The following is a 27,478-nucleotide window of genomic DNA, read 5'->3' as shown; positions in this document are numbered from 1 at the left end:
GTTAAGGAAAGTGAAAGGGGCAGTCTACGAGTATGGGGAGAAGGCGAGTAGGATGCTGGCGCACAAGCTGTGCAAGAGGGAGGCGGCTAGAGAGATTGGGGGAGTGCGGGATAAGGAGGGCAACATGGTGCTGAGCCCAGAGAGGGTCAATGAAGTCTTCAGGGAGTTCTACGTGAAGTTATACGAGTCGGAACCCCCTGGGGAGGGGGAAGGGATGAGGCAGTTTATGGACTGGTGGAGGTTCCCGAGGGTGGAAGTAGAGCGGGTGGAGGGATTGGGGGTCCCAATTGAGTTGGAGGGGGCTGGCATGCATGCAGTCGGCCAAGGCCCCGGGTCCGAAAGGCTTCCCTGTAGAATTTTATAAGAAGTTCTCGGAGCTACTGAGCCCGCTCCTGCTAAGAACCTTCAATGAGGCAAAGGAGAGAGGGATCCTCCCCCCGACGATGTCGCAGGCATTGAGTTCGCTTATCTTGAAGAAGGAGAAGGATCCGCTTCAGTGTGGGTCCTACAGGCTGCTATCGCTCCTGAATGTAGACGCCAAATTGTTGGCAAAACTTCTGGCCACCAGAATAGAGGACTGTGTCCCGAGAGTGATTGGGGAGGATCAGACGGGTTTCGTTAAGGGCAGGCAGCTGAACACGAATGTGAGGAGGCTCCTGAATATTATCATGATGCTCTCGGGGGGGGGGGGGGGGGGGGGGGGGGGGGGGGGGATGCGGAAGTGGTGGCTGCAATGGACGCAGAGAAGGCCTTTGACAGGGTGGAGTGGGAGTATTTGTGGGAGGCGCTAGGCAGGTTTGGATTCGGGGAGGGATTTATAGGGTGGGTCGAGCTGCTGTATCAGGCCCCTGCAGCGAATGTGTCCACGAACCGGCTAAGGTCGGAGTATTTCAGGCTGCACCGGGGGACGAGGCAGGGGTGTTCCCTGTCCCCGTTTGCCCTGGCAATTGAGCCGTTGGCCATTGCGCTAAGGACTTCAAGGGTATGGAGGGGGCTGGTGCGTGGGGGGGGGGGGGGGGGGGCACGACACCGGGTCTCCCTCTACGCGGATGACCTGTTGTTGTACATTTCAGACCCGCTAGAGGGGATGGGGGAGGTCATGCGGATCCGGAGGGACTTTGGGAGCTTCTCGGGGTATAAATTGAACGTGGGGAATAGTGAGCTGTTCGTGGTCCACGCTAGGAGCCAGGAGGAGAGACTGAGGGAGCTCCCACTCTAGATAGTGGAGAGGAGCTTTCGGTACTTGGGAATACAAGTGGCCAGGAACTGGGATACCCTGCACAGGCTCAACTTAACCCGGCTAGTGGAGCAGATGGAGGGAGAGTTTAAAAGGTGGGATATGCTCCCGCTTCCTTGTCGGGACGGGTGCAGACTGTGAAGATGACGGTTCTCCCCACGTTCCTCTTCGTCTTTCAGTGTCTCCCCATTTTCATCCCCAAGTCCTTTTTTAAGCGGGTGAATAGGATTGTTACGGGAGTTGTGTGGGCGAATAAAACGCCGCGAGTTAAAAGGGCATTCTTGGGACGGGAGTTTCCCTAGCATGCAGGCACTGGAGGAGAAGTTTGGCCTGCCCCCGGGGAATGCGTTTAGGTAGCTCCAGGTTTGGAACTTTCTTAGAAAACAGGTGGGGACATTTCCGCTGCTGCCCCCGCGTAGGATCCAGGACAGGGTGGTGTCTGGCATCTGTGTAGGGGAGGGGAAGGTATCGGACATATATCAGGAGCTGCAGGAGGTGGAGGAAGCCTCAGTGGAGGAGTTGAGGGGCAAGTGGGAGGAGGAGCTGGGTGAGGAGCTGGAAGAGGGCCTGTGGGCCGACGCCCTGGGCAGGGTGAACTCCTCCTCATCATGTGCCAGGCTCAGCTTAATTCAGTTTAAGGTGGTGCATCAGGCGCATTTAACGGCGGCAAGAATGAGTACGTTTTTTGGGATGGAGGACAGGTGCCCGAGATGTGCAGGGAGTCCGGCGAACCATGCCCATATGTTTTGGGCATGCCCGGCGCTTAAAGAATTCTGGCAGGGGTTTGCGAGGGTGATGTCTAGGATTTTGGACACACGTGTGAAGGCGAGTCCAACAGTAGCGATATTTGGGGTGTCGGAGGATCCGGGAGTGCAGGAAGCGAAAGAGGCCGAGGTACTGGTCTTTGCCTCCCTGGTAGCCCGGAGACGGATCTTGCTAATGTGGAGGGACTCGAAACCCCTGAGCGTGGAGACCTGGGTTAGCGACATGGCGGGGTTCCTCAGCCTGGAGCGAATAAAGTTCGCCTTGAAAGGGTCCTTGATGGGGTTCTCCCGGTGGTGGCAACCTTTCCTTGACTTTCTAGGGGAGCAGTAATTGTCAGCAGCAGCAGCATCCGGGGGGGGACGGGGACGGACTGTTGATATAATGTAAGTTTTATATGATGACAACACCCACTTTGTTCTGTTTAATAATTCTGGTTTATTTTTATTTGTACTACTATCTTTGTTATGTAAAAATGTTGGTTGGAAAAGCATTAATAATACATTTATATAAAAAAAAAGAAAAGAATGTGTCGCCATGAATAGAGGATTTTTTTTCAAGCTTACCCCTGGCATATACTCCATAAAGATAGACAGGGTCCGCTCTTGAGGGTCCCTCAAACAGCCATAATACTGGACAATCCTCTCATGGTGCAGGTTCTTCAATAACTGGATCTCACATTCAAGAGCATTCACCTCCTGAAAATAATTCAGTGCTGTCAAAATCCAGTGGGTGCAGTACACAAGATCATAATGTTGCTGACAGCGCAACATGTCTCTCTTTATATCACTGGACACGGCTCCCCGCGCCACACTCTCCATCTAGCCAGCACCACGCATCTCTCTCTCCGCCCAGACAGCACCCCGCGTCTCTGTCTCCGTCTCGACAGCTCTCTGCGTATCTCTCTCCGTCCAGACAGCACCCCGCGTCTCTCGCTCCGTCTCAACAGCTCTCCGCGTATCTCTCTCTGTCTCGACAGGTCTCCGCGTATCTCTCTCCGTCTAGACAGCTCCCCGCGTCTCTGAAAGACAGCACTCCGGGTCTCTGTCTAGACAACTCCCCGTGTCTCCCTCTCCATCGAGACAGCTCCCGGCGTCACTCTCCGTGCAGACAGCGCTTGGCGTCACCTTCTCCGTCCAGACAGCCCCCGGCGTCACTCTCTCCTTCTATACAGCTCCCCGTCTCTCCTTCGCTATCAACACAGCTCCCCGTCTCTCCCTCGCTATCAACACAGCTCCCCGTCTCTCCCTCGCTATCAACACAGCTCCCCGTCTCTCCCTCGCTATCAACACAGCTCCCCGTCTCTCCCTCGCTATCAACACAGCTCCCTGTCTTTCCCTCGCTATCAACACAGCTCCCCATCTCTCTCCCTCGCTATCAACACAGCTCCCCGTCTCTCCCTCGCTATCAACACAGCTCCCCGTCTCTCTCTCGCTATCAACACAGCTCTCCATCTCTCTCCCTCGCTATCAACACAGCTCCCAGTCTCTCCCTCGCTATCAACACAGCTCCCCGTCTCTCTCTCTCTCGCTATCAACACAGCTCCCCGTCTCTCCCTCGCTATCAACACAGCTCCCCGTCTCTCTCTCTCTCGCTATCAACACAGCTCCCCGTCTCTCCCTCGCTATCAACACAGCTCCCCGTCACTCCCTGGCTATCAACACAGCCCCCGTCTCTCTCTCGCTATCAATACAGCTCTCCCCATCTCTCTCGCTATCAACACAGCTCCCCGTCTCTCTCTTTCGCCATCAACACAGTTCTCCGTCTCTCCCTCGCTATCCACACAGCTCCCCGTCTCTCTCTCGCCATCAACACAGCTCCCGTCTCTCCCTAGCTATCAACACAGCTCCCCATCCCTCTCTCGCTATCAACACAGCCCCTCGTCTCTCTCCCTCGCTATCAACACAGCTCTCCGTCTCTCTTTCTCGCCATCAGCACAGCTCCCGTCTCTCCCTCGCTATCAACACAGCTCCCCTGTCTCTCTCTCGCTATCAACACAGCCCCCTGTCTCTCTCCCTCGCTATCAACACAGCTCCCCGACTCTCTCTCTCGCCATCAACACAGCTCCCGTCTCTCCCCAGCTATCAACACAGCTCCCCGTCTCTCTTTCTCGCCATCAACACAGCTCCCGTCTCTCCCTCGCTATCAACACAGCTCCCCGTCTCTCTCTCGCTATCAACAGAGCTCCCTGTCTCTCTCTCGTGATCAACACAGCACCCCCGTCTCTCTCTCGCTATCAACACAGCTCCCCGTCTCTCTCTCGCCATCAACACAGCTCCCCTTCTCTCTCTCTCTCGCTATCAACACAGCTCCCCGTCTCTCTCTCGCTATCAACAAAGCTCCCCGTCTCCCTCTCGCCATCAACACAGCTCCCCGTCTCTCTCTCGCCATCAAACAGCTCCCCGTCTCTCTCTCTCTCTCACTATCAACACAGCTCCCTGTCTCTCTCTCGCTATCAACACAGCTCCCCGTCTCTCTCTCGCTAACACAGCTCCCCGTCTCTCTCTCTCGCTATCAACACAGCTCCATCTCTCTCACTCGCTATCAACACAGCTCCCCCATCTCTCTCTCGCTATCAACACAGCTCCCGGTCTCTCTCTCGCTATCAACACAGCTCCCTGTTTCTCTCTTGCTTTCAACACAGCTCCTCATCTCTCTCTCGCTATCAACACGGCTCCCTGTCTCTCTCGCTATCAAAACAGCTCTCCCGTCTCTCTCTCTCTCGCTATCAACACAGTGCCTCGTCTCTCTCTCTCGCTATCAACACAGCTCCCATCTCTCTCTCTCGCTATCAAAACAGCTCTCCCGTCTCTCTCTCTCTCTCGCTATCAACACAGCTCCGTCGTCTCTCTTTCGCTATCAACACAGCTCCCCGTCTCTCTTTCTTTCGCTATGAACACTGCTCGCCCCGCCTCTCTCTCTCCCTATCAACACAGCTCCCCGTCTCTCTCTCGCGATCAACACTGCTCGCCCCGTCTCTCTCTCTCTCGCTATCAACACTGCTCGCCCCGTCTCTCTCTCTCCCTATCAACACAGCTCCCCGTCTCTCTCTCTCCCTATCAACACAGCTCCCCGTTTCTCTTTCTCTCGCTGTCAACACAGCTCACCGTCTCCCTCTCTCGCTATCAACACAGCTCCCCCAATCTCTCTCCCTCTCTCGCTGTCAACACAGCTCCCCGTCTCTCTGTCGCTTTCAACACAGCTCCCCGTCTCTCTCTCTCTCTCTCGCTATCAACACAGCTCCCCGTCTCTCTCTCGCCATCAACACAGCTCCCCGTCTCTCTCTCTCAACACAGCTCCCCGTCTCTCTCCAGATTTAAAAAGTGCGGGAGGAGAGAGCCGGGACAGCGAAAACAGCGCGGGAGCAGAGAGAGTCGGGACAGCGAAAATGGCGCCGGAGGAGAGAGCCGGGAGATTTAAAAACGCGGGAGGAGAGAGCCGGGACAGTGCAAGGAGAGGTGAGTGCACAAAAGGTGTGGCAGGAGTGCCTTTAGACACGGAGTGCTGATTGGAACAGAGTGCATCTGAGTTTAGGTGAGTGACTGAGTGCTGATTGGAACAGAGTGCATCTGAGTTTAGGTGAGTGACTGAGTGCTGACTGGAACAGAGTGCATCTGAGTTTAGGTGAGTGACTGAGTTCGGGTGAGTGGCGAGAGAGGGCTGTGTTTTTGTTGGTGTTCGGGTTTATCCTTGAGGTTCTATAAAGAAAATTTTAAAAATATATATTTAAATTAATTAACTAGTTGAATATGGCTGGACAGGTGATGTGCTGTTGCTGTATGATGATGGAACTGGTGGATCCCATTGAGACCATCAGTGACCACATCTGCAGCAAGTGTTGGCTGCTCGAGGAATTTCGGCTCAGAATTGATGAGCTGGAGACCGAGCTGCACACACTGCGGCACATCAGGGAGGGGGAAAATTACCTGGACGCTTTGTTTCAGGAGGCAGTCACACCCGGTAGAATAAGTTCTGTTAATTCGGACAGTGGTCAGGGACAGAGGGGTGTGACTGCAAGGGAGGCAGGTAGGGGGATCCTGAGTTTAGGAGTTGAGGAGCCTCAGCCCTTGACCTTGTCCAACAGGTATGAGGTACTTGCTCCCTGTGTGGATGAGGAAGAGGGCTGTAGGGAGGATGCGTTGACTGGCCACTGCACCGTGGTACAGGAAGCCATTCAAGAGAGGGGAGCAAAAAGACAAGTGGTAGTTGTAGGGGATTCTATAATTAGGGGGATTGATGGCATCCTTTGTAAGCCAGATCGAGAGTCCCTCATGGTATGTTGCCTGCCCGGTGCCAGGGTGAGGGACATCTCTGATCGGCTTGAAAGGATTTTGGAGAGGGAGGGGGATGATCCAGTTGTTGTGGTCCATGTTGGGACTAACAACATAGCTAAGACTAGGAAAGAGGACCTGTTTGGGGATTATCAAACACTGGGGACTAAATTAAAGAGCAGGTCCTCCAGGGTTATAATCTCTGGATTACTACCCGAGCCACGTGCCAATTGGCATAAGGTTGAGAAAATTAGAGAAGTCAACACGTGTCTAAAGGAGTGGTGCGGGAAAGAGGGATTCCATTTCATGGGGCATTGGCATCAGGACTGGGGCAGGAGGGGCCTGTACCGTTGGGACGGTCTTCACCTGAACCATTCTGGGACCAGTGTTCTAGCGAATAGGATAAATAGGTTGGTCACAAGGACTTTGAACGAGCAAGTTGGGGGAAAGGGAAGTGTAAAGCTATGGACAGTATAATGGTTAATGGAGAGCAAGGCAGCAGGTTACGTGACAGGTTATTATGTAGAGATATGGGTTCAAAGACAAGGAAAATTAGGAGAAAGGGTAAGAGGAAAAATAAATTGCGAAAAGTTACTGATCAAGGTGTTAGGATTCATAACAAAGACATAAAAAACAGCATAAGTGTACTTTACCTGAATGCTTGTAGCATACGAAATAAGGTAAATGAGTTGATGGCGCAAATCATCGTGAATGGCTATGATTTAGTGGCCATTACTGAAACATGGTTAAAAGATGATCACAACTGGGAGTTAAATATCCAAGGGTATCAGACTATACGAAAGGATAGAATGGACGGTAAGGGCGGTGGTGTAGCTTTGTTGTTTAAGGATGGCATCCGGGCAATAGTAAGGGATGATATTGGTGCTATGGAGGACAAGGTTGAATCAATTTGGGTGGAAATCAGGAATAGTAAGGCGAAAAGGTCACTGATAGGAGTAGTCTATAGGCCACCAAATAGTAACAGGATGGTAGGGCAGGCAATAAGCAAAGAAATAACGGATGCATGTAGAAATGGTACAGCGGTTATCATGGGAGATTTTAATCTGCATATCGATTGGTTTAACCAGGTTGGTAAAGGCAGCCTTGAGGAGGAGTTTATAGAATGTGCCCGGGATAATTTCCTGGAACAGTATGTAATGGAACCTACAAGGGAACAAGCGGTCCTAGATCTGGTCCTGTGTAATGAGGCAGGATTGATTAATGATCTCATAGTTCGGGATCCTCTTGGAAGGAGCGACCACAATATGGTGGAATTTAAAATACAGTTGGACAAGGTAAAATCAAACACTAGTGTTTTGTGCTTAAACAAAGGCGATTACAATGGGATGAGAGAAGAACTAGCTAAGGTAGACTGGGAGCAAAGACTTCATGGTGAAGCAGTTGAGGAACAGTGGAGAACCTTCCGAGCGATCTTTCACAGTGTTCAGAAAAGGTTCATACCGACAAAAAAGAAAGACGGTAGAAAGGGGAAAAATCGACCGTGGATATCTAAGGAGGTGAGGGAGAGTGCCAAATTGAAGGAAAAAACATACAAAGTGGCAAAAATTAGTGGGAGACTAGAGGACTGGGAAGTCTTTAGGGGACAACAGAAAGCTACTAAAAAAGCCATAAAGAAGAGTAAGGTAGACTATGAAAGTAAACTGGCTCAGAACATGAAAGCAGATAGTATAAGCTTCTACAAATATATAAGACAAAAAAGAGTGGCTAAGGTAAATATTGGTCCTTTGGAAGATGAGAAGGGAGATTTAATAATAGGAGACGGGGAAATGGCTGAGGAGCTGAACAGGGTTTTTGGGTCAGTCTTCACAGTGGAGGACACAAATAACATGCCAGTGACTGATGGAAATAAGGATATGATAGGTGAGGACCTTGTGATGATTGTAATCACGAAGGAGGCAGTATTGGGCAAGCTAATGGGGCTAAAGGTAGACAAGTCTCCTGGCCCTCATGGGATGCATCCCAGAGTGCTAAAAGAGATGGCTAGGGAAATTGCAAATGCGCTAGTGATAATTTATCAAAATTCACGAGACTCTGGGGTGGCCCCAGAGGATTGGAAAGTAGCAAACGTGACACCACTGTTTAAAAAAGGAGGTCGGCAGAAAGCGGGTAATTATAGGCCGGTAAGCTTAACTTCGGTTGTAGGGAAAATGCTGGAATCTATCATTGGGGAAATAGCGGGGCACCTGGAGGGAAATTGTCCCATTGGGCAAACGCAGCATGGGTTCACAAAGGGTAGGTCGTGTCGGACTAATTTGGTCGAATTTTTTGAGGACGTTACCAGTGCAGTAGATAACGGGGAGCCAATGGATGTGGTATATCTGGATTTCCAGAAAGCTTTTGACAAGGTGCCACACAAAAGGTTGCTGCATAAACTAAAGATGCATGGCATTGAGGGGAAAGTGGTAGCACGGGTAGAGGATTGGTTAACTAACAGAAAGCAGAGAGTGGGGATAAATGGGTGTTTCTCTGGTTGGCAACCTGTAACTAGTGGTGTCCCTCAGGGATCAGTGTTGGGCCCGCAGTTGTTCACAATTTACATAGACGATTTGGAGTTGGGGGACCAAGTGCAATGTGGCAAGGTTTGCAGATGACACTAAGATGAGTGGTAAAGCAAAAAGGGCAGAGGATACCGGAAGTCTGCAGAAGGATTTGGATAGGTTAGGTGTATGGGCTTGGGTCTGGCAGATGGAATTCAATGTTGCCAAGTGTGAGGCTAACCATTTTGGGAGGAATAACAGCAGAATGTATTATTATTTAAACGATAAGATGTTAAAACATGCTGCTGTGCAGAGGGACCTGGGTGTGCTGGTGCACGAGTCGCAAAAAGTTGGTGTGCAGGTGCAACAGGTGATTAAGAAGGCTAATCGAGTTTTGTCTTTCATTGCTAGAGGGATGGCGTTCAAGACTCGTGAGGTTATGCTGCAATTGTATAAGGTGTTGGTGAGGCCACATCTGGAGTAGTGTTCAGTTTTGGTCTCCTTACCTGAGAAAGGACATATTGGCACTGGAGGGAGTGCAGAGGAGATTCACTAGGTTGATCCCAGAGTTGAGGGGATTAGATTATGACGAGAGGTTGAGTAGACTGGGACTGTACTCATTGGAGTTTAGAAGGATGCGGGGGCATCTTATTGAGACATATAAAATTATGAAGGGAATAGATAGGATAGATGCGGGCAGGTTGTTTCCACTGGTCGGGGAAAGTAGAACTAGGGGGCATAGCCTCAAAATAAGGGGAGGTAGATTTAGGACGGAGTGTAGGAGGAACGTCTTCACCCAAAGGGTTGTGAATCTCTGGAATTCCTTGCCCAGTGAAGCAGTTGAGGCTCCTTCTTTAAACGTTTTTAAGAAAAAGTTAGATGCCGGACAGTGGAGCTGAGTCCACAAAGATCAGCCATGATCTCATTAAATGGCGGAGCAGGCTCGAGGGGCCAGGTGGCCTACTCCTGTTCCTAGTTCTTATGTTCTTAACACAGCTCACCATCTTTCTCGCCATCAACACAGCTCCCCGCCTCTCTCTCTCTCTCTCGCAACACAGCTCCCCGCCTCTCTCGCGCTATCAACACAAGTCCGTGTCTCTCTCGCTATCAACACAGCTCCCCCAGTCTCTCTCTCGCGATCAACTCAGCTCTCCGTCTCTCTCTCCCCATCAACACAGCTCCCCGTCTCTCTCTCGCTATCAACACAGCTCCCCGTCTCTCTCTCGCTATCAACACAGCTCCCCGTCTCGCTCTCGCTATCAACACAGCACCCCGTCTCTCTCTCGCTATCAACACAGCTCCCCGTCCCTCTCTCGCGATCAACACAGCTCCCCGTCTCTCTCGCCATCAACACAGCTCCCCGTCTCTCTCTCTCTCAACACAACTCCCCGTCTCTCTCTCGCTATCAACACAGCTCCCCCGTCTCTCTCGCTCTCTTAACACAGCTCCCCATTTCTCTCTCAACACAGCTCCCCGTCTCTCTCGCGCTCTCAACACAGCTCCCCGACTCTCTCTCTCGCTATCAACACAGCTCGCCCCGTCTCTCTCTCCCTATCAACATAGCTCCCCGTCGCCCTCGCCATCAACACAGCTCCCCGTTTCTCTCTCTCAACGCAGCACCCCCCGTCTCTCTGTCGCTATCAACACAGCTCCCCGTCTCTCTCTCGCCATCAACACAGCTCCCCGTCTCTCTCTCTCTCGCAACACAGCTCCCTGTCTCTCTCAACACAGCTCCCTATCTCTCTGTCGCTTTCAACACAGCTCCCCGTCTCTCTCTCTCTCTCGCGATCAACACAGCTCGCCCTGTCTCTCTCTCGCTATCAACACAGCTCCCCGACTCTCTCTCGCTATCAACACAGCTCCCCGTCTCTCTCTCTCGCGATCAACACAGCTCCCCGTCTCTCTCTCTCTCTCTCTCGCTATCAACACAGCTCGCCCCGTCTCTCTCTCGCTATCAACATAGCTCCCCGTCGCCCTCGCCATCAACACAGCTCCCCGTCTCTCTCTCTCTCTCAACGCAGCACCCCCCGTCTCTCTGTCGCTTTCAACACAGCTCCCCGTCTCTATCTCTCTCTCTCAACACAGCTCCCCGTCTCTCTCTCTCCCTCAACCCAGCTCCCCGCCTCTCTCGCTATCAACACAGCTCCCCATCTCTCTCTCGCTATCAACACAGGTCCCTGTCTCTCTCGCTGTCAACACAGCTCCCCCGTCTCACTCTCGCGATCAACACAGCTCTCCGTCTCTCTCTCGCTATCAACACAGCTCCCCATCTCTCTCTCGCTATCAACACAGGTCCCTGTTTCTCTCGCTATCAACACAGCTCCCCCGTCCCTCTCTCGCGATCAACACAGCTCTCCGTCTCTCTCTCTCTCTCAACCCAGTTCCCCGCCTCTCTCGCTATCAACACAGCTCCCAGTCTCTCTCTCGCTATCAACACAGGTCCCTGTCTCTCTCGCTATCAAGACAGCTCCCCCGTCTCTCTCTCGCTATCAACACAGCTCCCCGTCTCTCTCTCGCTATCAACACAGCTCCCCGTCTCTCTCTCGCTATCAACACAGCTCCCCGTCTCTCTCTCGCCATCAACACAGCTCCCCATCTCTCTCTCGCCATCAACACAGCTCCCCGTCTCTCTCTCAACACAGCTCCCCGTCTCTCTCTCGCCATCAACACAGCTCCCCGTCTCTCTCTCTCTCTCAACACAGCTCCCCGTCTCTCTCTCGCCATCAACACAGCTCCCCATCTCTCTCTCGCCATCAACACAGCTCCCCGTCTCTCTCTCAACACAGCTCCCCGTCTCTCTCTCGCTATCAACACAGCTCCCCGTCTCTCTCTCTCTCAACACAGCTCACCGTCTCTCTCTCGCTATCAACACAGCTCCCCGTCTCTCTCTCTCTCAACACAGCTCCCCGTCTCTCTCTCGCTATCAACACAGCTCCCCGTCTCTCTCTCTCTCAACACAGCTCCCCGTCTCTCTCTCTCTCGCTATCAACACAGCTCGCCCCGTCTCTCTCTCTCGCCATCAACAAAGCTCCCCGTCTCTCTTTCCCTCAACACAGCTCACCATCTTTCTCTCTCTCTCAACACAGCTCCCCGTCTCTCTGTCGCTTTCAACACAGCTCCCCGTCTCTCTCGCTATCAACACAGCTCCCCGTCTCTCTCGCTATCAACACAGCTCCCCGTCTCTCTCTCTCGCTACCAACACAGCTCCCCGTCTCTCTCTCGCCATCAACACAGCTCCCCGTCTCTCTATCTCTCAACACAGCTCCCTGTCTCTCTCTCAACACAGCTCCCCGTCTCTCTCTCGCTCTCAACACAGCTCACCGTCTCTCTCTCTCTCTCACTATCAACACAGCTCCCCGTCTCTCTCTCGCCATCAACACAGCTCCCCGTCTCTCTCTCTCTCTCACTATCAACACAGCTCCCCGTCTCTCTCTCTCGCTACCAACACAGCTCCCAGTCTCTCTCTCGCCATCAACACAGTTCCCCGTCTCTCTATCTCTCAACACAGCTCCCTGTCTCTCTCTCAACACAGCTCACCGTCTCTCTCTCTCTCGCAATCAACACAGCTTCCCCGTCTCTCTCGTTCTCTAAACACAGCTCCCCGTCTCTCTCTGAACACAGCTCCCCGTCTCTGTCGCTTTCAACACAGCTCCCCGTCTCTCTCTCTCTCGCTACCAACACAGCTCCCCCATCTTTCACTCGCTATCAACACAGCTCCCCGTCTGTCTCTCGCTGTCAACACAGCTCCCCGTCTCTCTCTCGCTCTCAACACAGCTCCCAGTCTCTCTCTCTCGCTATCCACACAGCTCGCCCCGTCTCTCTCTCGCCATCAACACAGATACCCGTCTCTCCCCCGCCATCAACACAGCTCGCCCCGTCTCTCTCTCTCCCTATCAACTTAGCTCCCCGTCGCCCTCAACACAGCTCCCCGTCTCTCCCTCCCTCAACACAGCTCACCATCTTTCTCTCTCTCTCAACACAGCTCCCCGTCTCACTCTCTCTCGCTATCAACACAGCTCGCCCCGTCTCTCTCTCGCTATCAACAGCTACCCGTCTCTCTCTCGCTATCAACACAGCTCACCCATCTTTCTCTCGCTATCAGCACAGCTCCCCCATCTCTCTCGCTTTCAACACAGCTCCCCGTCTCTCTCTCTCGCGATCAACACAGCTCCCCGTCTCTCTCTCGCTATCAACACAGCTCCCCTTCTCTCTCTCTCTCTCTCAACGCAGCACCCCCCCGTCTCTCTGTCGCTTTCAACACAGCTCCCCGTCTCTCTCTCTCTCGCGCTCAACACAGCTCCCCGTCTCACTCTCTCTCTCGCGATCAACACAGCTCGCCCCGTCTCTCTCTCGCCATCAACACAGCTCCACGTCTCTCACTCTCTCTCTCAACACAGCTCCCCGTCTCTCTCTCTCTCTCTCAACACAGCTCCCCGTCTCTCTCTCTCTCTCTCAACACAACTCCCCGTCTCTCTCTCTCTCTCAACGCAGCTCCCCCCGTCTCTCTCTCCCTCAACACAGCTCCCCGCCTCTCTCTCGCTATCAACACAGGTCCCTGTCTCTCTCGCTATCAAGACAGCTCCCCGTCTCTCTCTCGCTATCAACACAGCTCCCCGTCTCTCTCTCGCTATCAACACAGCTCCCCGTCTCTCTCTCTCGCCATCAACACAGCTCCCCGTCTCTCTCTCTATCTCGCTATCAACACAGCTCGCCCTGTCTCTCTCTCGCTATCAACACAGCTCCCCGTCTCTCTCTCGCTATCAACACAGCTCCCCCGTCTCTCTCGCTATCAACACAGCTCCCCCCGTCTCTCTCGCTATCAACACAGCTCCCCCATCTCTCTCGCTATCAACACAGCTCCCCGTCTCTCTCTCTCGCGATCAACACAGCTCCCCGTCTCTCTCTCGCTATCAACACAGCTCCCCGTCGCCCTCGCGATCAACACAGCTCCCCGTCTCTCTCTCTCTCTCGCTATCAACAGCTACCCGTCTCTCTCTCGCCATCAACACAGCTCCCCGTCTCTCTCTCGCTATCAACAGCTACCCGTCTCTCTCTCGCCATCAACACAGCTCCCCGTCTCTCACTCTCTCTCTCTCAACACAGCTCCCCGTCTCTCTCTCTCTCTCTCAACACAGCTCCCCGTCTCTCTCTCTCTCTCTCAACACAGCTCCCCGTCTCTCTCTCTCTCTCTCAACGCAGCTCCCACCGTCTCTCTCTCCCTCAACACAGCTCCCCGCCTCTCTCTCGCTATCAACACAGGTCCCTGTCTCTCTCGCTATCAAGACAGCTCCCCCGTCTCTCTCTCGCTATCAACACAGCTCCCCGTCTCTCTCTCGCTATCAACACAGCTCCCCGTCTCTATCTCTCGCTATCAACACAGCTCCCCGTCTCTCTCTCGCTATCAACACAGCTCCCCGTCGCCCTCGCCATCAACACAGCTCCCCGTCTCTCTCTCTCTCTCTCAACGCAGCACCCCCCGTCTCTCTGTCGTTTTCAACACAGCTCCCCGTCTCTCTCTCGCTATCAACAGCTACCCGTCTCTCTCTCGCCATCAACACAGCTCCCCGTCTCTCACTTTCTCTCTCAACACAGCTCCCCGTCTCCCTCTCTCTCTCAACACAGCTCCCCGTCTCTCTCTCTCTCTCTCTCTCAACACAGCTCCCCGTCTCTCTCTCTCTCTCTCAACACAGCTCCCCGTCTCTCTCTCCCTCAACACAGCTCCCCGCCTCTCTCTCGCTATCAACACAGGTCCCTGTCTCTCTCGCTATCAAGACAGCTCCCCCGTCTCTCTCTCGCTATCAACACAGCTCCCGTCTCTCTCTCGCTATCAACACAGCTCCCCGTCTCTCTCTCTCGCTATCAACACAGCTCGCCCCGTCTCTCTCTCGCTATCAACACAGCTCCCCGTCTCTCTCTCGCCATCAACGCAGCTCCCAGTCTCTCTCTCGCCATCAACACAGCTCCCCGTCTCTCTCTCGCCATCAACGCAGCTCCCCGTCTCTCTGTCGCTATCAACACAGCTCCCCGTCTCTCTCTCTCTCTCGCTATCAACACAGCTCGCCCTGTCTCTCTCTCGCTATCAATACAGCTCCCCGTCTCTCTCTCGCTATCAACACAGCTCCCCGTCTCTCTCTCTCTCGCCATCAACACAGCTCCCCCGTCTCTCTCTCAACATAGCTCCCCGTCTCTCTCTCGCCATCAACACAGTTCCCCGTCTCTCTCTCTCTCAACACAGCTCCGTCTCTCTCTCAACACAGGTCACCGTCTCTCTCTCGCTCTCAACACAGCACCCCGTCTCTCTCTCGCTCTCAACACAGCTCCCCGACTCTCTCTCTCGCTTTCAACACAGCTCGCCCCGTCTCTCTCTCTCCCAATCAACATAGCTCCCCGTCTCTCTCTCCCTCAACACAGCTTTCCATCTTTCTCTCTCTCTCAACACAGCTCCCCGTCTCTCTCTCTCTCTCGCTATCAACACAGCTCGCCCCGTCTCTCTCTCGCCATCAACACAGCTCCCCGTCTTTCTCTCTCTTTCAACACAGCTCCCTGTCTCTCTCTCAACACAGCTCCCCGTCTCTCTCGCCATCAACACAGCTCCCCGTCTCTCTCTCTCTCTCGCTATCAACACAGCTCGCCCTGTCTCTCTCTCGCTATCAACACAGCTCCCCGTCTCTCTCTCGCTATCAACACAGCTCCCCCCGTCTCTCTCGCTATCAACACAGCTCCCCCCGTCTCTCTCGCTATCAACACAGCTCCCCGTCTCTCTCTCTCGCTATCAACACAGCTCCCCCCGTCTCTCTCGCTATCAACACAGCTCCCCCCATCTCTCTCGCTATCAACACAGCTCCCCGTCTCTCTCTCTCGCGATCAACACAGCTCCCCGTCTCTCTCTCGCTATCAACACAGCTCCCCGTCGCCCTCGCGATCAACACAGCTCCCCGTCTCTCTCTCTCAACGCAGCACCCCCCGTCTCTCTGTCGCTTTCAACACAGCTCCCCGTCTCTCTCTCTCTCTCGCTATCAACAGCTACCCGTCTCTCTCTCGCCATCAACACAGCTCCCCGTCTCTCTCTCGCCATCAACACAGCTCCCCGTCTCTCTCTCTCTCTCTCTCTCAACACAGCTCCCCGTCTCTCTCTCTCTCTCAACACAGCTCCCCCGTCTCTCTCTCCCTCAACACAGCTCCCCGCCTCTCTCGCTATCAACACAGCTCCCCATCTCTCTCTTGCTATCAACACAGGTCCCTGTCTCTCTCGCTATCAAGACAGCTCCCCGTCTCTCTCTCGCTATCAACACAGCTCCCCGTCTCTCTCTCGCCATCAACACAGCTCCCCGTCTCTCTCTCGCCATCAACACAGCTCCCCGTCTCTCTCTCAACATGGCTCCCCGTCTCTCTCTCGCCATCAACACAGTTCCCCGTCTCTCTCTCTCTCAACACAGCTCCCTGTCTCTCTCTCAACACAGGTCACCGTCTCTCTCTCGCAATCAACACAGCTTCTCCGTCTCTCTCTCGCTATCAACACAGCTCCCCGCCTCTCTCTCTCTCTCTCTCGCTATCAACACAGCTCCCCGTCTCTCTCTCGCCATCAACACAGCTCCCCGTCTCTATCTCTCTCAACACAGCTCCCCGTCTCTCTCTCTCTCAACACAGCTGCCCGTCTCTCTCTCTCTCGCCATCAACACAGCTCCCCGTCTCTCTATCCCTCAACGCAGCTCACCGTCTTTCTCACTCTCTCAACACAGCTCCCCGTCTCTCTGTCACTTTCAGCACAGCTCCCCGTCTCTCTCTCGCTATCAACACAGCTCCCCGTCTCTCTCTCTCGCTATCAACACAGCTCCCCGTCTCTCTCGCTATCAACACAGCTCCCCGTCTCTCTCTCTCTCAACACAGCTCCCAGTCTCTCTGTCGGTTTCAACACAGCTCCCCGTCTCTCTCGCTATCAACACAGCCCCCCGTCTCTCTCGCTATCAACACAGCTCCCCGTCTCTCTCTCTCTCGCTACCAACACAGCTCCCCCATCTTTCACTCACTATCAACACAGCTCCCCGTCTCTCTCTCTCTCAACACAGCTGCCCGTCTCTCTCTCCCTCAACACAGCTCACCATCTTTCTCTCTCTCTCAACACAGCTCCCCGTCTCTCTCTCTCTCTCGCTATCAACACAGCTCGCCCCTCTCTCTCTCTTTCAACACAGCTTCCTGTCTCTCTCTCAACACAGCTCCCCGTCTATCTGTCGCTTTCAACACAGCTCCCCGTCTCTCTCTCTCGCTATCAACAGCTACCCGTCTCTCTCTCGCCATCAACACAGCTCCCCGTCTCTCTCTCTCTTTCAACACAGCTCCCCGTCTCTCTCTCTCTCAACACAGCTCCCCGTCTCTCTCTCTCTCGCCATCAACACAGCTCCCCGTCTCTCTATCCCTCAACGCAGCTCACCGTCTTTCTCACTCTCTCAACACAGCTCCCCGTCTCTCTCTCTCAACACAGCTCCCCGTCTCTCTCTCGCCATCAACACAGCCCCCGTCTCTCTCTCTCTCAACACAGCTCCCAGTCTCTCAGTCGGTTTCAACACAGCTCCCCGTCTCTCTCGCTACCAACACAGCTCCCCCATCTTTCACTCGCTATCAACACAGCTCCCCGTCTCTCTCTCTCTCAACACAGCTCCCCGTCTCTCTCTCTCTCAACACAGCTCCCCGTCTCTCTCTCCCTCAACACAGCTCACCATCTTTCTCTCTCTCTCAACACAGCTCCCCGTCTCTCTCTCTCTCGCTATCAACACAGCTCGCCCCGTCTCTCTCTCTCGCTATCAACAGCTACCCGTCTCTCTCTCTCTTTCAACACAGCTCCCCGTCTATCTGTCGCTTTCAACACAGCTCCCCGTCTCTCTCTCTCTCGCTATCAACACAGCTCCCAGTCTCTCTCTCGCTATCAACACAGCTCCCCCATCTTTCTCTCGCTATCAGCACAGCTCCCACATCTTTCTCTCGCTATCAGCACAGCTCCCCGTCTCTCTCTCTCGCTATCAACACAGCTCCCCGTCTCTCTCTCTCGTGATCAACACAGCTCCCCGTCTCTCTCTCTCGTGATCAACACAGCTCCCCCGTCTCTCTCTCTCTCTCAACACAGCTCCCCGTCTCTCTCTCTCAACACAGCTCTCCGTCTCTCTCTCTCTCTCTCTCTCAACACAGCTCCCCCGTCTCTCTCTCCCTCAACACAGCCCCCCGCCTCTCTCGCTATCAACACAGCTCGCCCGTCTCTCTCTCTCTTTCAACACAGCTCCCTGTCTCTCTCTCAACACAGCTCCCCGTCTATCTGTCGCTTTCAACACAGCTCCCCGTCTCTCTCTCTCGCTATCAACAGCTACCCGTCTCTCTCTCGCCATCAACACAGCTCCCCGTCTCTCTCTCTCTTTCAACACAGCTCCCTGTCTCTCTCTCAACACAGCTCCCCGTCTATCTGTCGCTTTCAACACAGCTCCCCGTCTCTCTCTCTCTCGCTATCAACACAGCTCCCCGTCTCTCTCTCGCCATCAACATAGCTCCCCGTCTCTATCTCTCTCAACACAGCTCCCCGTCTCTCTCTCTCTCAACACAGCTCCCCGTCTCTCTCTCTCTCGCCATCAACACAGCTCCCCGTCTCTCTATCCCTCAACGCAGCTCACCGTCTTTCTCACTCTCTCAACACAGCTCCCCGTCTCTCTCTCTCGCCATCAACACAGCCCCCGTCTCTCTCTCTCTCAACACAGCTCCCAGTCTCTCTGTCGGTTTCAACACAGCTCTCCGTCTCTCTCTCTCTCAACACAGCTCCCCGTCTCTCTCTCTCTCAACACAGCTCCCCGTCTCTCTCTCGCCATCAACACAGCTCCCCGTCTCTCACTCTCTCTCTCAACACAGCTCCCCGTCTCTCTCTCTCTCTCTCTCTCGCTATCAACACAGCTCGCCCCGTCTCTCTCTCTCGCTATCAACAGCTACCCGTCTCTCTGTCGCTTTCAACACAGCTCCCCGTCTCTCTCTCTCTCGCTATCAACACAGCTCCCAGTCTCTCTCTCGCTATCAACACAGCTCCCCCATCTTTCTCTCGCTATCAGCACAGCTCCCCCATCTTTCTCTCGCTATCAGCACAGCTCCCCGTCTCTCTCTCTCGCTATCAACACAGCTCCCCGTCTCTCTCTCTCGTGATCAACACAGCTCCCCGTCTCTCTCGCTCGTGATCAACACAGCTCCCCGTCTCTCTCTCTCTCTCAACACAGCTCCCCGTCTCTCTCTCTCAACACAGCTCTCCGTCTCTCTCTCTCTCAACACAGCTCCCCCCGTCTCTCTCTCCCTCAACACAGCTCCCCGCCTCTCTCGCTATCAACACAGCTCCCGTCTCTCTCTCGCTATCACCACAGGTCCCTGTCTCTCTCGCTATCAAGACAGCTCCCCCGTCTCTCTCTCGCTATCAACACAGCTCCCCGTCTCTCTCTCGCTATCAACACAGCTCCCCGTCTCTCACTCTCTCGCCATCAACACAGCTCCCCGTCTCTCTCTCCCTCAACACAGCTCCCCGTCTCTCTCTCCCTCAACACAGCTCACCATCTTTCTCTCTCTCTCAACACAGCTCCCCGTCTCCTTCTCTCTCTCTTTCAACACAGCTCCCTGTCTCTCTCTCAACACAGCTCCCCGTATATCGGTCGCTTTCAACACAGCTCCCCGTCTCTCTCTCTCTCGCTATCAACACAGCTCCCCGTCTCTCTCTCGCTATCAGCACAGCTCCGCCATCTCTCTCGCTATCAACACAGCTCCCCGTCTCTCTCTCTCGCGATCAACACAGCTCCCCGTCTCTCTCTTGCTATCTACACAGCTCCCCGTCTCTCTCTCTCTCAACGCAGCACCCCCGTCTCTCTGTCGCTTTCAACACAGCTCCCCGTCTCTCTCTCTCTCGCTATCAAAACAGCTCCCAGTCTCTCTCTCGCCATCAACACAGCTCCCCGTCTCTCTCTCTCTCTCAACACAGCTCCCCGTCTCTCTCTCTCTCTCTCAACATAGCTCCCCGTCTCTCTCTCCCTCAACACAGCTCCCCGCCTCTCTCGCTATCAACACAGCTCCCCGTCTCTCTCTCGCTATCACCACAGGTCCCTGTCTCTCTCGCTATTAAGACAGCTCCCCCGTCTCTCTCTCGCTATCAACACAGCTCCCCGTCTCTCTCTCGCTATCAACACAGCTCCCCGTCTCTCTCTCGCCATCAACACAGCTCCCCGTCAGTCTCTCGCCATCAACACAGCTCCCCGTCTCTCTCTCCCTCAACACAGCTCCCCGTCTCTCTCTCCCTCAACACAGCTCACCATCTTTCTCTCTCTCTCAACACAGCTCCCCGTCTCCTTCTCTCTCTCTTTCAACACAGCTCCCTGTCTCTCTCTCAACACAGCTCCCCGTATACCGGTCGCTTTCAACACAGCTCCCCGTCTCTCTCTCTCTCGCTATCAACACAGCTCCCCGTCTCTCTCTCGCTATCAGCACAGCTCCGCCATCTCTCTCGCTATCAACACAGCTCCCCGTCTCTCTCTCTCGCGATCAACACAGCTCCCCGTCTCTCTCTCGCTATCTACACAGCTCCCCGTCTCTCTCTCTCTCAACGCAGCACCCCCCGTCTCTCTGTCGCTTTCAACACAGCTCCCCGTCTCTCTCTCTCTCGCTATCAAAACAGCTCCCAGTCTCTCTCTCGCCATCAACACAGCTCCCCGTCTCTCTCTCTCTCTCAACACAGCTCCCCGTCTCTCTCTCTCTCTCTCAACATAGCTCCCCGTCTCTCTCTCCCTCAACACAGCTCCCCGCCTCTCTCGCTATCAACACAGCTCCCCGTCTCTCTCTCGCTATCACCACAGGTCCCTGTCTCTCTCGCTATTAAGACAGCTCCCCCGTCTCTCTCTCGCTATCAACACAGCTCCCCGTCTCTCTCTCGCTATCAACACAGCTCCCCGTCTCTCTCTCGCCATCAACACAGCTCCCCGTCAGTCTCTCGCCATCAACACAGTTCCCCGTCTCTCTCTCGCCATCAACACAGCTCCCCGTCTCTCACTCTCTCTCTCAACACAGCTCCCCATCTCTTTCTCTCTCTCAACACAGCACCCCGTCTCTCTCTCGCTTTCAACACAGCTCGCCCCGTCTCTCTCTCTCCCTATCAACATAGCTCCCCGTCTCTCTCTCCCTATCAACATAGCTCCCCGTCTCTCTCTCTCCCTATCAACATAGCTCCCCGTCGCCCTCGCCATCAACACAGCTCCCCGTCTCTCTCTCCCTCAACACAGCTCACCATCTTTCTCTCTCTCTCAACACAGCTCCCCGTCTCTCTCTCTCTCTCGCTATCAACACAGCTCGCCCCGTCTCTCTCTCTCCATCAACACAGCTCCCCGTCTCTCTCTCTCTTTCAACACAGCTCCCTGTCTCTCTCTCAACACAGCTCCCCGTATATCTGTCGCTTTCAACACAGCTCCCCGTCTCTCTCTCTCTCGCTATCAACACAGCTCGCCCTGTCTCTCTCTCGCTATCAACACAGCTCCCCGTCTCTCTCTCGCTATCAACACAGCTCCCCGTCTCTCTCTCTCTCGCTATCAACACAGCTCCCCGTCTCTCTCTCGCTATCAACACAGCTCCCCGTCTCTCTCTCGCTATCAACACAGCTCCCCGTCTCTCTCTCGCTATCAACACAGCTCCCCGTCTCTCTCTCGCTATCAACACAGCTCCCCGTCGCCCTCGCGATCAACACAGCTCCCCGTCTCTCTCTCTCTCTCTCAATGCAGCACCCCCCGTCTCTCTGTCGCTTTCAACACAGCTCCCCGTCTCTCTCTCTCTCGCGCTCAACACAGCTCCCCGTCTCTCTCGCTATCAACACAGCTCGCCCTGTCTCTCTCTCGCCATCAACACAGCTCCCCGTCTCTCACTCTCTCTCTCAACACAGCTCCCCGTCTCTCTCTCTCTCTCTCTCAACACAGCTCCCCCCGTCTCTCTCTCCCTCAACACAGCTCCCCGCCTCTCTCGCTATCAACACAGCTCCCCGTCTCTCTCTCGCTATCAACACAGGTCCCTGTCTCTCTCGCTATCAAGACAGCTCCCCCGTCTCTCTCTCGCTATCAACACAGCTCCCCGTCTCTCTCTCGCTATCAACACAGCTCCCCGTCTCTCTCTCGCCATCAACACAGCTCCCCGTCTCTCTCTCGCCATCAACACAGCTCCCCGTCTCTCTCTCGCCATCAAACACAGTTCCCCGTCTCTCTCTCTCTCAACACAGCTCCCTGTCTCTCTCTCAACACAGGTCACCGTCTCTCTCTCTCCCTCAACACAGCTCCCCGCCTCTCTCGCTATCAACACAGCTCCCCGTCTCTCTCTCGCTATCACCACAGGTCCCTGTCTCTCTCGCTATTAAGACAGCTCCCCCGTCTCTCTCTCGCTATCAACACAGCTCCCCGTCTCTCTCTCGCTATCAACACAGCTCCCCGTCTCTCTCTCGCTATCAACACAGCTCCCCGTCTCTCTCTCGCCATCAACACAGCTCCCCGTCTCTCTCTCGCCATCAACACAGCTCCCCGTCTCTCACTCTCTCTCTCAACACAGCTCCCCATCTCTTTCTCTCTCTCAACACAGCACCCCGTCTCTCTCTCGCTCTCAACACAGCTCCCCGACTCTCTCTCTCGCTTTCAACACAGCTCGCCCCGTCTCTCTCTCTCCCTATCAACATAGCTCCCCGTCTCTCTCTCCCTATCAACATAGCTCCCCGTCTCTCTCTCTCCCTATCAACATAGCTCCCCGTCGCCCTCGCCATCAACAAGCTCCCCGTCTCTCTCTCCCTCAACACAGCTCACCATCTTTCTCTCTCTCTCAACACAGCTCCCCGTCTCTCTCTCTCTCTCGCTATCAACACAGCTCGCCCCGTCTCTCTCTCTCCATCAACACAGCTCCCCGTCTCTCTCTCTCTTTCAACACAGCTCCCTGTCTCTCTCTCAACACAGCTCCCCGTATATCTGTCGCTTTCAACACAGCTCCCCGTCTCTCTCTCTCTCGCTATCAACACAGCTCGCCCTGTCTCTCTCTCGCCATCAACACAGCTCCCCGCCTCTCTCTCTCGCTATCAACACAGCTCCCCGTCTCTCTCTCGCCATCAACACAGCTCCCCGTCTCTATCTCTCTCAACACAGCTCCCCGTCTCTCTCTCTCTCAACACAGCTCCCCGTCTCTCTGTCACTTTCAGCACAGCTCCCCGTCTCTCTCTCTCCCGCTATCAACACAGCTCCTCGTCTCTCTATCCCTCAACGCAGCTCCAGTCTCTCTGTCGGTTTCAACACAGCTCCCCGTCTCTCTCGCTATCAACACAGCTCCCCGTCACTCTCTCCCTCAACACAGCTCACCATCTTTCTCTCTCTCTCAACACAGCTCCCCGTCTCTCTCTCTCTCTCTCTCGCTATCAACACAGCTCGCCCCGTCTCTCTCTCTCGCTATCAACAGCTACCCGTCTCTCTCTCTCTTTCAACACAGCTCCCCGTCTATCTGTCGCTTTCAACACAGCTCCCCGTCTCTCTCTCTCTCGCTATCAACACAGCTCGCCCTGTCTCTCTCTCGCTATCAACAGAGCTCCCCGTCTCTCTCTCGCTATCAACACAGCTCCCCCATCTTTCTCTCGCTATCAGCACAGCTCCCCCATCTTTCTCTCGCTATCAGCACAGCTCCCCGTCTCTCTCTCTCGCTATCAACACAGCTCCCCGTCTCTCTCTCTCGTGATCAACACAGCTCCCCGTCTCTCTGTCTCGTGATCAACACAGCTCCCCCGTCTCTCTCTCTCTCTCAACACAGCTCCCCGTCTCTCTCTCTCAACACAGCTCTCCGTCTCACTCTCTCTCTCTCAACACAGCTCCCCCCGTCTCTCTCTCCCTCAACACAGCTCCCCGCCTCTCTCGCTATCAACACAGCTCCCCGTCTCTCTCTCGCTATCACCACAGGTCCTTGTCTCTCTCGCTATCAAGACAGCTCCCCCGTCTCTCTCTCGCTATCAACACAGCTCCCCGTCTCTCTCTCGCTATCAACACAGCTCCCCGTCTCTCTCTCGCGATCAACACAGCTCCCCGTCTCTCTCTCGCCATCAACACAGCTCCCCATCTCTCTCTCGCCATCAACACCGCTCCCCGTCTCTCTCTCAACATAGCTCCCCGTCTCTCTCTCGCCATCAACACAGTTCCCCGTCTCTCTCTCTCTCTCAACACAGCTCCCTGTCTCTCTCTCAACACAGCTCCCCATCTCTCTCTCGCTCTCAACACAGCTCCCCGACTCTCTCTCTCAACACAGCTCCCCGTCTCCCTCTCAACACAGCTCCCCGACTCTCTGTCGCTTTCAACACAGCTCCCCGTCTCTCTCTCTCTCGCTACCAACACAGCTCCCCCATCTTTCACTCGCTATCAACACAGCTCCCCGTCTGTCTCTCGCTGTCAACACAGCTCCCCGTCTCTCTCTCGCTCTCAACACAGCTCCCCGTCTCTCTCTCTCGCTATCCACACAGCTCGCCCCGTCTCTCTCTCGCTATCAACACAGCTACCCGTCCCTCTCTCGCCATCAACACAGCTTCCCGTCTCTCTCTCTCGCTTTCAACACAGCTCGCCCCGTCTCTCTCTCGCTATCAACAGCTACCCGTCTCTCTCTCGCCATCAACACAGCTCCCTGTCTCTCTCTCTCTCGCTATCACCACAGCTCGCCCTGTCTCTCTCTCGCTATCAACACAGCTCCCCGTCTCTCTCTCGCTATCAGCACAGCTCCCCCATCTCTCTCACTATCAACACAGCTCCCCGTCTCTCTCTCTCGCGATCAACACAGCTCCCTGTCTCTCTCTCTCTCGCTATCAACACAGCTCGCCCTGTCTCTCTCTCGCTATCAACACAGCTCCCCGTCTCTCTCTCGCTATCTACACAGCTCCCCGTCTCTCTCTCTCTCTCAACGCAGCACCCCCCGTCTCTCTGTCGCTTTCAACACTGCTCCCCGTCTCTCTCTCTCTCTCGCTATCAACACAGCTCGACCCGTCTCTCTCTCGCGATCAACAGCTACCCGTCTCTCTCTCGCCATCAACACAGCTCCCCGTCTCTCTCTCTCTCTCAACACAGCTCCCAGTGTCTCTCGCTATCAACACAGCTCCCCCTTTCTTCTCCCTAACAACACAGCTCGCCCTTTCTTCTCCCTATCAACACAGCTCCCCCTTCCTTCTCCCTATCAACACAGCTCCCCCTTTCTTCTCGCTATCAACACAGCTCCCCCATCTCTCTCTCTCGCTCTCAACTCAGTCCCCATCTCTATCTCTCTCAACACAGCTCCCCGTCTCTCTCTCTGTCGCCATCAACACAGCTCCCCGTCTCTCTATCCCTCAACGCAGCTCATCGTCTTTCTCACTCTCTCTACACGGCTCCCCGTCTCTCTGTCGCTTTCAGCACAGCTCTCCGTCTCTCTCTCTCCCGCTATCAACACAGCTCCCCGTCTCTCTCTCTCTCTCAACACAGCTCCCCGTCTCTCTGTCGCTTTCAGCACAGCTCTCCGTCTCTCTCTCTCTCTCTCCCGCTATCAACACAGCTCCCCGTCTCTCTCTCGCCATCAACACAGCCCCCCGTCTCTCTCTCTCTCAACACAGCTCCCCCATCTTTCACTCGCTATCAACACAGCTCCCCGTCTCTCACTCTCTCTCTCAACACAGCTCCCCGTCTCTCTCTCTCTCAGCACAGTCTCCTCGTCTCTCTCTCTCTCTCAACACAGCTCCCAGTCTCTCTCGCTATCAACACAGCTCCACCATCTCTCTCTCTCGCTCTCAACTCAGTCCCCATCTCTGTAGCTTTCAACACAGCTCCCCGTCTCTCTCTCTCTCGCTATCAACACAGCTCCCCGTCTCTCTCTCGCCATCAACACAGCTCCCCGTCTCTATCTCTCTCAACACAGCTCCCCGTCTCTCTCTCTCTCAACACAGCTCCCCGTCTCTCTCTCTCTCGCCATCAACACAGCTCCCCGTCTCTCTATCCCTCAACACAGCTCCCAGTCTCTCTGTCGGTTTCAACACAGCTCCCCGTCTCTCTCGCTATCAACACAGCTCCCCGTCTCTCTCTCTCTCGCTAGCAACACAGCTCCCCGTCTCTCTCGCTATCAACACAGCTCCCCGTCTCTCTCTCGCCATCAACACAGCTCCCCGTCTCTCTATCCCTCAACGCAGCTCACCGTCTCTCTGTCACTTTCAGCACAGCTCCCCGTCTCTCTCTCCCGCTATCAACACAGCTCGCCCTGTCTCTCTCTCTCAACACAGCTCCCCGTCTCTCTCTCGCCATCAACACAGCTCCCCGTCTCTCTCTCTCAACACAGCTCCCCGTCTCTCTCTCTCTCAACACAGCTCCCTGTCTCTCTCTCGCAATCAACACAGCTTCCCCGTCTCTCTGTCGCTTTCAACACAGCTCCCCGTCTCTCTCGCTATCAACACAGCTCGCCCCGTCTCTCTCTCGCCATCAACACAGCTCCCCGTCTCTCTCTCTCTCAACACAGCTCCCTGTCTCTCTGTTGCTTTCAACACAGCTCCCCGTCTCTCTCGCTATCAACACAGCTCGCTCCGTCTCTCTCTCGCCATCAACACAGCTCCCCGTCTCTCTCTCTATCGCGATCAACACAGCTCCCCGTCTCTCTGTCGCTTTCAGCACAGCTCTCCGTCTCTCTCTCTCTCTCTCCCGCTATCAACACAGCTCCCCGTCTCTCTCTCGCCATCAACACAGCTCCCCGTCTCTCTCTCTCTCAACACAGCTCCCAGTCTCTCTGTCGGTTTCAACACAGCTCCCCGTCTCTCTCGCTATCAACACAGCTCCCCCATCTTTCACTCGCTATCAACACAGCTCCCCGTCTCTCACTCTCTCTCTCAACACAGCTCCCCGTCTCTCTCTCTCTCTCTCAACACAGCTCCCCGTCTCTCTCTCTCTCTCTCAGCACAGTCTCCTCGTCTCTCTCTCTCTCTCAACACAGCTCCCAGTCTCTCTCGCTATCAACACAGCTCCACCATCTCTCTCTCTCGCTCTCAACTCAGTCCCCATCTCTGTAGCTTTCAACACAGCTCCCCGTCTCTCTCTCTCTCGCTATCAACACAGCTCCCCGTCTCTCTCTCGCCATCAACACAGCTCCCCGTCTCTATCTCTCTCAACACAGCTCCCCGTCTCTCTCTCTCTCAACACAGCTCCCCGTCTCTCTCTCTCTCGCCATCAACACAGCTCCCCGTCTCTCTATCCCTCAACACAGCTCCCAGTCTCTCTGTCGGTTTCAACACAGCTCCCCGTCTCTCTCGCTATCAACACAGCTCCCCGTCTCTCTCTCTCTCGCTAGCAACACAGCTCCCCGTCTCTCTCGCTATCAACACAGCTCCCCGTCTCTCTCTCGCCATCAACACAGCTCCCCGTCTCTCTATCCCTCAACGCAGCTCACCGTCTTTCTCACTCTCTCAACACAGCTCCCCGTCTCTGTCACTTTCAGCACAGCTCCCCGTCTCTCTCTCCCGCTATCAACACAGCTCGCCCGGTCTCTCTCTCTCAACACAGCTCCCCGTCTCTCTCTCGCCATCAACACAGCTCCCCGTCTCTCTCTCTCAACACAGCTCCCCGTCTCTCTCTCTCTCAACACAGCTCCCTGTCTCTCTCTCGCAATCAACACAGCTTCCCCGTCTCTCTCTCGCCATCAACACAGCTCCCCGTCTC

At 54.8% G+C, this 27,478-nt stretch overlaps 1 protein-coding gene across 3 annotated transcripts in view; it reads right to left on the bottom strand.

The window, feature by feature from the left end:
• The window catches only part of map3k2 (mitogen-activated protein kinase kinase kinase 2), a 267,110-nt gene that overhangs the window by 15,407 nt on the left and 224,225 nt on the right, over positions 1 to 27,478 (bottom strand). For 2 of the 3 annotated variants that reach the window (XM_072468672.1, XM_072468673.1), the window contains one exon: positions 2,566 to 2,697. The exons of the other annotated variant lie outside the window; for it this stretch is intronic. In XM_072468672.1, coding sequence (XP_072324773.1) covers positions 2,566 to 2,697 — 132 coding nt within the window. The remainder of the gene's footprint in view (positions 1 to 2,565; positions 2,698 to 27,478) is intronic. 3 annotated transcript variants of the gene reach the window in all.

Source organism: Scyliorhinus torazame, chromosome 2 (assembly GCF_047496885.1).
Source record: "Scyliorhinus torazame isolate Kashiwa2021f chromosome 2, sScyTor2.1, whole genome shotgun sequence".
NCBI lineage: Eukaryota > Metazoa > Chordata > Chondrichthyes > Carcharhiniformes > Scyliorhinidae > Scyliorhinus > Scyliorhinus torazame.
Note: the sequence above shows the minus strand (reverse complement) of the source record. Positions and strands in the feature narration are given on the sequence as shown.